General features: G+C 51.0%; 1 protein-coding gene across 1 annotated transcript; it reads right to left on the bottom strand.

Moving 5' to 3' along the window:
* Positions 1 to 9,300: 9,300 nt before the first annotated feature.
* Positions 9,301 to 9,876, bottom strand: LOC134413708 (olfactory receptor 14J1-like; the record flags this gene model as incomplete). Its single annotated transcript, XM_063147747.1, has 1 exon — positions 9,301 to 9,876. A coding segment is annotated over one exon (576 nt), but the record flags the coding sequence as incomplete, so codon positions are not given.
* Positions 9,877 to 10,413: the final 537 nt, after the last annotated feature.

The following is a 10,413-nucleotide window of genomic DNA, read 5'->3' as shown; positions in this document are numbered from 1 at the left end:
AGCCCTGGCTATCCCAATATCCCAGCTCTGGCCATCCCAGAGCTCTGGCCATCCCAGTATCCCAGCCCGGGCTATCCCAACATCCCGGCCCTGGCCATCCCAATATCCCGGCCCTGGCCATCCCAATCTCCCAGCCCTGGCCACCCCAATATCCCGGCTCTGGCTATCCCAATATCCCAGCCCTGGCTACCCCAATATCCCAGCCCTGGCCATCCTAATATCCCAGCCCTGGCCACCCCAATATCCCGGCTCTGGCTATCCCAATATCCCAGCCCTGGCTACCCCAATATCCCAGCCCTGGCCATCCTAATATCCCAGCTCTGGCCATCCCAGTATCCCAGCCCTGGCTATCCCAGTATCCCAGCCCTGGCTATCCCAACATCCCGGCCCTGCCTATCCCAATATCCCGGCTCAGGCTATCCCAGTCTTCCAGCCCTGGCTATCCCAATATCCCAGCTCTGGCCATCCCAATATCCCAGCCCTGGCCATCCCAATCTCCCAGCCCTGGCCACCCCAATATCCCGGCTCTGGCTATCCCAATATCCCAGCCCTGGCTACCCCAATATCCCAGCCCTGGCCATCCTAATATCCCAGCTCTGGCCATCCCAATATCCCAGCTCTGTCTGTGCCAATATCCCAGCCCTGGCCATCCCAACATCCCAGCCCTGGCTATCCCAGTATCCCAGCCCTGGCTATCCCAACATCCCGGCCCTGCCTATCCCAATATCCCGGCTCAGGCTATCCCAGTCTTCCAGCCCTGGCTATCCCAATATCCCAGCTCTGGCCATCCCAATATCCCAGCCCTGGCCATCCCAATCTCCCAGCCCTGGCCACCCCAATATCCCGGCTCTGGCTATCCCAATATCCCAGCCCTGGCTACCCCAATATCCCAGCCCTGGCCATCCCAACATCCCAGCTCTGGCCATCCCAATATCCCAGCTCTGTCTGTGCCAATATCCCAGCCCTGGCCATCCCAACATCCCAGCTCTGGGTATTCCAATAGCTCAGCTCAACTCCTCCCACCATCCCTGCTTTCTGTGGCTCCATCCAGCCCTGCTCGCTGCCCCAGTGCTCCCAGGGGGTCCCTCCCATCCACATCCCCCACAATCAAGGACAGGGGACCCCCGGGCCAGGCTCCGACAGCACCACTTCCTGGTACTGCAGGGAGGGGAGAACGGGGGGACATGGAGATTTGGGAGAGCTGGGGGGCTGAAAGTGAGAGTTTGGGATCCAGGGCGTTCCACAGGCCAAGAAAAAGGGGAACATGATAGGGGCCTGAGTAAATATATGTATTGCAGTAAAAGATCTCTATTGTATAAGTGACCCTGCCCTGATTCGAGTTATTGTAAATGGGCTGCAGCTGTGATGCCCTTAATTGGGCAGCAGCTGTAACCCGCGGAGGTAGCTGGGATAAAAGGGGGTGGGGCAGTCAGGGAGAGCTGGAGAGGAGCCCTAATGAAGAAGCTGGAGCAACACTGCTGTGAACAGCTGTATGTGAGAAAACCCCAAGAGAATGTGTGAGACTCTAGAAATATGAAATACAACAATATGAATACAACAGGACATGAAGAGCTGGCAGAGCTGGGAAGGAGGTTCAGGGGCTCAGAGTCAAGGAAAGGGGTGAAGGGACTGGGAGAGCTGGGACTGGGAAAACAAAAGAGGCTACAAAACCCCAACCAGAAAAAACCTAGTCACAGATATTAAAATCTTACCACCATGTCCCCTCCCCCCTAACACAACTAAAACCAAAAACTCCTACATCCTACAACTCATACAAATTAACCCTACAACTAAACACAAAAAAAATCAAAAACCAACCATAAAACCAATCCTTACACAACCCAACCACAACTTCCACCACAAGTTACTGGCGGGTCAGATGTTAACCCTTTCAATACTTCAATCATCCCTCAAGTAAAAGAAAAAAAACAAAATAGAAACATTAAAAAAAACCCATAAAACCGTCAAAGTCAGAAAGGAAGAAATAAATATCCCATAAAAAAGAAGAAAAAACACCTTAATCTTGAAACTAAATCCTCTTATAATCTATAAAGAAAAAACTCTTTTTCTTTATAACACATAAAACTATAAAAAAATTTAAATATTCAAAACAATATCAAAAAACCCCTCCATATTAAAATAAATTATAAAATAACTGCAATTTCATATAAAGTTCAGGCAGAAAAAAAAGTAATCTAGTACCCACAAGAGAAGATCTCTATTTCCAGAGATAAAAATATTTTAAAAAGTAGATAATAAAAACATTTACCTTTAAAAAACTCACCTTTAAAACAATACCTCATAAGTTGACATGACCCATCAATAAGCTGTAAAAAAGCTTATAGCAATAAAAGAACTTCACAATAACTAAGTTCCTCATACAACTGTTATCCATGACAAAATTAAGAATCAAAAAAAAAAATTTTCCTCCTGTAAAAAAAACTCCATAAACTTAACAAGAAAAACTTCTCTCCCTAAAACTATAAAAACACAATTCTAGAAATAGTAAACTACTAGAAATTTTTAGTTTAGTTTCTTTACATTGTCAGGTTAAAAAAAAATTGTAAGAAAAAAAAAGTGTTCTAAAGAATTTAATTCTTACTACTTTTTTTTTTCATTTGCTTTTAATAAAATTTTCTTATACTCTTTTAAAATTTTAAGCCTTCTTTACCTTTCTCATAATCCTATCTCACAACAAAATAAATACATAAATAATTAACTGACACTAAAACCAACCACACTCAAAAATACATTAATTAAGAGATCTCAAGATTGGAAAAAATCTTAAATTAACAAACCAAAACCACTACAATGTCATGATAAACCATTTGCCAAAGTTTCTCTGATTTTCTAAAGTTGACAGTAAAGGTTGTTTGGTTGTTTGGAGCTCCTGTGAATCTCTTGCTGTTATTTCTCCAGTGAGTTCAACCAGAGGACACAAACAATTGTAATACCTTTTAAATGTCTCATTGAGAGAGTTGTTTGGGGGATGGGATTCAGGGCTTGTCTGTCCTGCTTGGCACAGCCCAGGCAGGGCTTTCCCAGCCCCATTCCACACTCCATTTCCCAGCTGGAGCCGCTGGTGCCTCTGAGTTGTGCTGCCCCAGCCCCAGGGATGCTCTCCTTGTCTGCCCATTCCCCCACGGTCTCTGGGTAGGGATGGCCTCAGTGGGGGCTGCTGACATCCTCAGCAACTTGGAGGCTGCTGCTGAATTTTCCTGCTCCAGAGGCTTGTTCAGCCTTCATCTCTTCAGTGCAGGAATTCAGTGTCCCAGGGCTCATTGACATTCAGAACACCTGAACAAGCGAAGCCTCTGGAAATAATTTGATTTAATTTCCAAATCTTTTGTGGTTAAGTAGATCTCAGTAGTGTATTCAAAGTGAATACAAGATATTTAAAAAGACAGTGAGAATAGATTTTTAGGTCTTGTTTAGTTTTGTTTTCCTGTTCATAAATTGATATGTGCAATCTCCAGTTGATACTGAATCCAAGTACCTCCTCTTGCAGTTTGCATGGATATGAAAATCAAGGCCCTTCATGGATGACAATCAATCAGACTCTGTCCCTACCCCCACCCCACCATTTCCCCCATCCAAGCCCTGGCACTCAGAGCAGCCTTGTGCAAATCTGAGCTCCCTCCAGCCCAGGCTGCACCTGCAGCTTTCAGCTCCTTGGCTCCAACTCCCACCTGCTTTCCTTGGAGAAGGAGCTGCCCGAGACACAGAGGGATGTTCATTTATTGTCAGCCAGCAAAGCCAAGGGAAGGCACGGCTCCATCAAATGCAAAAGTCATTCCTCTGCTGGGTATTAAATCCACTTTGCACAGCAGACAGTCTCAGATCAATGGAAAACACCTTCTGTGCCCAGCACAGAACCCAAGGTCCACCCAAACCCTCCCTGCCCCAATTCTGCCCAGATTTGCTCTTTGCACACATGAATCACAGGTTGAAGTCAGGAGCTCCCTCCATGCCAGAGGGAGGAAAAGACAGAAAGAGGATGAAGAGCTCTCCTGTGCACAGTCAAGGTCCAAGTGCAGCCCCTGCAGTGGGAACCACAACTCATCAGGTTTGTGTCCTTTGGGCTCAGGAACTGGTGAGACTCAGAGGCACGGAAAGGTTTCTTGCCAACAAACACAAGTTGAACATTGGAACAGTTAAATAATCACAGCTTTCCCTCAGCTCTCTGTGATGTCTCAGCAGCTTCTGACATGACCACCGTCCCCCAGGGGTTTCTGTACAGGAAGAGTTTTAGACAAAACATAGGAAAAGGTAATTCTAGGATAGTTATAAATGTAATTAGGATCTTAAGTAATGTGATATTTATTTCAATTTCGGAAAAATTGAGGAATGTCCTGAAGTTCAAAGCATGAGCCCAGTCAGTTGAGAGGCACTCAAATGTCCAGAAAGCATCTGGAGGAGGAAATCTGGGAGAAATGGAAGGGAAATGGATCCAGCTGGTTAAGTGCAGAGATGTCCTTAGACATGGCCATTTATTCAGGAGACCTGGAAACATCTGAAGGAAGGATTGTCATGAAATATTAGACTGAATATTGATGGCAAAGGCAGAGGGGAAGATCAGTATTTCTTCTCCTGCCATCACTAAAAGGATTCAGTAGATCCAGGAAATTCCTGTTCCTGGCGGGAACAATTTGCCATTTCTTAAAAGTATTTAAATGACCTAGATAACAAAAATATGCTTGTATGTTATGAAACCAATGGTGTTAAAACCTGTGCCCCTTTCCAGGCAGACATCAGATTTGTGCCCGTGAACAGGCAGTGCCACTTGTGCCCTGAGGTGTGTTCCATGGCCTCTCTGCTGGGCAGCCTCTGCCAGCTGCTGCAGAGCCCGTGGCACCTGTGGGGCTGCACAGACAGCCCTGCCCCGGGCTCTGCCGACCTCTGGGTTGGCAGAGAGGCAGCCAGGGCTGGCCATGGCTGAGAACTGGCCCTGAGCCCCGCAGGAGGATGGAGCTGGACCACAGCCAAACTCAGCCCAGGCCAAAGCTGGGCTCAGCAGCAGGGCTGCCAACACATGGGCACAGAGGCTGGTGCTGACAAATGTCCTGGGCCGCCTCCCTGCTCTGTCCATGAACCAAATGGCACCGAGCAGCCTCCTCTCTGGGCCACTTGCCTGTTTTCAATCTCTTGCACAGGCGCTGGTCCTGCCCCACAAGGCCTGGCCTGAGTCCTGCCCCAGCACGCTCAGCCAGGCTGAGATGGACACTGATGGTTTCTGGGCTCTCAGAGCCCAGCCCAGCTCCCTGCAAGCTCTGCCAGCTGCTCTGAGCTCTGGGCAGCACCAAGGGCCTCTCCCCAGCCCAGCCCAGCCAGCTCTGGCCCCACAGCTCTGCTCAGGCCAGGCTGCTCTGGGCACTGCCCCACAGCCTCAGCCCCTGGCAAGGGCACAGCAGCAGCTGCAGCTGCCACAGGACTCAGCCCCAGCCATGGCGGAAGGTGCTTGGCCAAGGCCAAAGGAGACTCCCTGTCTGCCCTGCTCCCCTCGGGCTGAGGTGCTGAGAGCTCTGCAGCCCCTGCTGCCATCCCATCTGCCCAGGTCAGCACAAGAGCCCCGGCCTTGGGGCCCTCAAGAGCTGCTCCTGCTCCAGGCCCAGGGCCCATGCCAAAGCTGGGGCAGCCACAAAGCTGTACCCATTTCTGTTCATTGCTGCTCTGATTGGGATGGATTCTAAGCCACTTGGAGGTTGCTGATGAATGTTATTACTCCAGGGGCCTCTTCTTTCTTTAGCTCTTCAGTTCAGGAATTCGGTGAAAAAGGTTCATGAACATTTGTTCAAAACAACTGAACAAGAAAAGCTCATGGGAATAATTGAAATTTTCAATTATTCTGTAGTTATTTAGACAACATTCAGAAGTGTCATCAAAGTGAATGTACTTTACAGAAAACAATGCAGAGAGAATAGTTTTGTCCTATTTTGTTTTCGTTTTGTAGTTTGTTTTCACCAATGTCCAGTTGATATTGACGTCCAGCACCTTCTAATGCAGTCTGATTAGATACGAAAATCTAGACCATCCATGGCTGACAATAAAACACTTTGTCCCCACTCCCTCCCCACCATTTCCCTCATCCAACCCCTGGCAATCCTATGGATCAGGGATGGCGTGTCCAGCAGGAGCAGGGCAGGGATTCCTCCCCTGTGCTCAGCACTGCTTGGGCAGCACCTTGAGTGCTGTTTCCAGTTCTGGGCCCCCCAGTTTAGGAAGGACATGGAGGGGCTGTAGAATGTTCAGAGAAGGGCAACAAGGCTGGGGAGGGGTCTGGAACACAAGTCCTGTGAGGAGCAGCTGAGGGAACTGGGGTTGTTTATCCTGGAGAAGAGGAGGCTCAGAGAAGACCCTATCACTCTCTACAACTCCCTGACAGGAGGGTGCAGTCAGGTTGGGGCTTGGGCTCTTTTCCCAGGGAACACTGACAGAACAAGAGGACACAGCCTTCAGGTCCATCAGGGAACATTTAGGCTGGTCATTAGGAAATATGCTCCACAGGAAGGGTGATTGGGCATTGGAATGGGCTGCCCAGGGAGATGGGTGAGTCACCATCCCTGGAAATGTTTAAGGAAAGACTGAGTGTGGCACTCAGTGCCATGGCCTGTGTGACAAGGTGGTGTTGGGTCCCAGGTTGGACTTGATGCTCTCCAAGGTCTTTTCCAGCCTGGTGGATTCTCTGATGATTGTGATACTGCAGTGCCCTGGGGAAGCAAAGGGCCATTGTGACACTGCAGGGCCTGGTGGCATTAAGAGGACCATGGTGACACTGTGTATGACATGGCAGCACAGAGCCAAGGGGCCATTGTGACACTGTGGGGCTGAATGGAAGCAAGGAGTTCATTGTGACAGTCTGGGTCCTGGAGGAGCCACAGAGGCCACTGTGACACTGCAGGGACTTGTGGAACCAAGGGTCCATTGTGCCACTACAGAACCAAGGAGACCTTGGGAGAGCCTGGGGACCATGGAATCAAGGGGGCATTGCTCCATTGCAAGGACTCTGGCAACTAAAGGAAAAATTTTGACATTGTGGTGCCCCATGGAAACAAGGGTCGCTGGTAACAGTGCAGGAACTTGGGCTCCACTGTGACAGTGCAGCACCCTTGGAGTATTTGAAGGATGAGCACTGGGCCTCATCTTCAGAACTTCCAGAAGCCCAGGTCCCTCAGCTTCTCCTGCCAGCCCCAAAGCCCATCCTGTCAGTCCTACAGAGCCTCTGCAGCTCCTCCTCACTGCCCAGAACAGGGAGCCCCAGAGCCAGACACAGCAGCCCAGATGTGCCCCCCTGGCCTGGGGTGCCTCTGGCAAGGGAGCAGCACCAGTCACTGCAGGAGCCTGCAGACAATTCCTGCAGCACTTGTAGGATGATCCTGCTGCCCAAGGGACGTTCCCATGATGCCAAGCCAGGACCTTCAATGGGGTGTGGGGCCAGAGAGGAAAGGGCAACCAGGGATGGGCTGTTTGCAGGGCAGGGAACAGAGGTGGGCAAAAGGAAGAAATCTGAACAGGGAAGAGTAAAGAAAGAAAAGGTAAAGGAAAGGAAATGCTTAGGGCAGTTTGGGGATGGTTGCCAGGCAGCCCTGGCTCTGAACAACAGCGTCTGCAGTGGGACAGGAAACTCCCAGCTGATGGGAACAAACTTTCTGGCTGACTGCAGAGGCCGGGACAAAGGTGAGTGGTTTCCCTGGTGTCCCCCAGCCCTTGCTGGCCCCAGGGGCTGATGGCATTTGTGCTCCCTCATGTTCATGTCCCCACAGCAACAGCATGGGGGTGCTCCCCCTGCTCTGTGCAATACAAACAGGGGCTGCTGAGGCAGTGCTGCCGTGTCTGTGCCTGCAAGGATGGGGCACCTGTGTGAGCTGGGGGAGAGGCCAGGGCTGCAGAGGGGGGATGTTGTTGGCAGCTCCATCAGGACACTCTGGGACGCTGCCCTGGGCTGTGCAGCGCACTGGAGATGGATCAGCCCCTGCTCTGCTGCTCCTTCCCGTCTGCCCCAGGGCCCTTGCAGAGCCCCAGCCATGCTGTTTGCCCCCAGCCTGCCCACAGCCAGCCTGGGTCTGCTCACGGGACTTTTCTGTACTGAGCATTGGCCTGGCTGTGTTCTTGGGAGAGCCTGGGCAAGAAGCCTGGAGCCCCCCGGCCCTGGCCTGAGGCGTCAGCGCTGCCCCAGCCATGCCCATGGCCGGTCCCTGCTGCAGCCCCGGCACTGCCACCCCCAGGACTGTGCCCGGCCCCGAGAGCACTCAGGCCCTACAGCAACACCAGGGCCACCAGGGCAGCGGGGCAGGGCCATGGCAGCTGTGGGAACTCAGCACATCAGTCCTGATGTGCAGAGTCACCGAGATAACCCTTGGGGGGCTCGGAGGTCCTGGAATGTTGCCAGAAGTGTCTGGTGGCTGGACTTTGATCCTGCACAGGAGACGACACCTCTATGAGGATGGGAGGATCTCACGGGGATAAATGGTGAAGGGATAGGTTAATTATAGTGTGAAACACAGGTTTTAGAATTTCGGTACAGGGGGGTCTAGAGAAGTAAGATGGAGGAATTGGGGCGTGTCCTGTCCTTCTTCTCCTTCTTCTTGTCCTCCATCTTCTGTGGTGGTGGTGGCACTTTGGGATTGGTTCTTACTAAAAGTTCACTTATCAATAAGGATAAAAGGCATTGGGGAAAAGAGGTAAATATCTTATATGTAGTTTTGGGTATAAAGATAAGTGACCGCCCCGAGGGCTCTCAGTGTGCTCATGGCGGGCGTGCTGTGCGGACCTCTGTCGGGCCGAGAGAAAATGTTGTAGATAAAAACTAATAAACACTGAAGACCGAGAAAAAACCTGAAGACTCTTTTCGTCCTTTGGAGCGCGGGCTGTCCCAAGGCCATCCCGAGCCTTTCCAGGCCATCAAAAACAGCCAAGAACGGGATAGGCAGCAGCACTGGCAACACCAACTGCTGCTGCTGCTGGGCACAGCTGCTGGGCCAACACTGTTCGTCCCAGCTCTGCACACAGACATTGCTGCTGCAGCTCCAGAGAAGGCAACAAAAGGGGGATCCCTGCAGAGAACTTTGCTGGGAGTCCCTTTAGTTCCTTTAAAGCCACCAAGGTTGCAGCCACTCATTGACACAATCTGTGGCCAAACAGAAGATGGTGAGAAACAAAATGAAACATGGCACAAATAATGACATTTCTTTTTGGACAACATGAAAAAGCTAAAGCAAATTAAAAGAACTTCCAAAATGAAACCAATGAGAAGTGTCAAAGTTTACTTTTATTACAAATGATTGATTTTAACTGGCCAACAGTTTAACGTTTCTGATACCATCCAATCATCACTCTCCTCACTGCAGCCTTGAGCTCCTGGTTTCTCAGGCTGTAGATGAGGGGGTTCAGGGCTGGAGGCACCACTGAGTACAGAACTGACAGGACCAGATCCAGGGATGGGGACGAGATGGAGGGGGGCTTCAGGTAGGCGAAAAAAGCGGCGCTTACAAAGAGGGAGACCACAGCCAGGTGAGGGAGGCATGTGGAAAAGGCTTTGTGCCGTCCCTGCTCAGAAGGGATCCTCAGCACTGCCCTGAAGATCTGCACATAGGAGAAAACAATGAACACAGAACAACCAAACACCAAAAAGGCACTAACACTGAGAAGCCCCAGTTCCCTGAGGTGGGATGTGGAGCAGGATAGCTTGAGGATCTGTGGCACCTCACAGAAGAACTGGCCCAGGGCATTGCCATGGCACAGGGACAGGGAAAATGTATTGACTGTGTGCAGCGCTGAATAGAGAAGACCACTGGCCCAGGCAGCTGCTGCCATGTGGACAGAAGCTCTGCTGCCCAGGAGGGTCCCATAGTGCAGGGGTTTGCAGATGGACACGTAGCGGTCGTAGCACATGATGGTCAGGAGAGAAAGTTCTGCTACCATGAAGAAGATAAGCAGAAATACTTGGGTAGCACATCCAGTACAGGAGATTCTCCTGGTGTCCCAGAGGGAATTGTGCATGGCTTTGGGGACAGTGGTGCAGATGCAGCCCAGGTCGCTGAGGGCCAGGTTGAGCAGGAAGAAGAACATGGGCGTGTGCAGGTGGTGGCCGCAGGCTACGGCGCTGATGATGAGGCCGTTGGCCAGGATGGCAGCCAGGGAGATGCCCAGCAAGAGGCAGAAGTGCAGGAGCTGCAGCTGCCGCGTGTCTGCCAATGCCAGCAGGAGGAAGTGCCTGATGGAGCTGCTGTTGGACATTTGCTGGTGCCTTGGCATGGGGATCTGTGAAAAAACTAATCATGGAATAGTTGGGCTTGGATAGTACTTTAAATATCCCAGCACAGCCTGGAGGCACTTTCCCCCCACTGCCTGCCCAGGGCTCTGCTGCCTGGAGATGTCCCTGCCAGCACAGGGTGCCCATGGCTGGGCCCTGCCAGT

The sequence above is a fragment of the Melospiza melodia genome, unplaced genomic scaffold (assembly GCF_035770615.1).
Source record: "Melospiza melodia melodia isolate bMelMel2 unplaced genomic scaffold, bMelMel2.pri scaffold_48, whole genome shotgun sequence".
Classification (NCBI taxonomy): domain Eukaryota; kingdom Metazoa; phylum Chordata; class Aves; order Passeriformes; family Passerellidae; genus Melospiza; species Melospiza melodia.
Note: the sequence above shows the minus strand (reverse complement) of the source record. Positions and strands in the feature narration are given on the sequence as shown.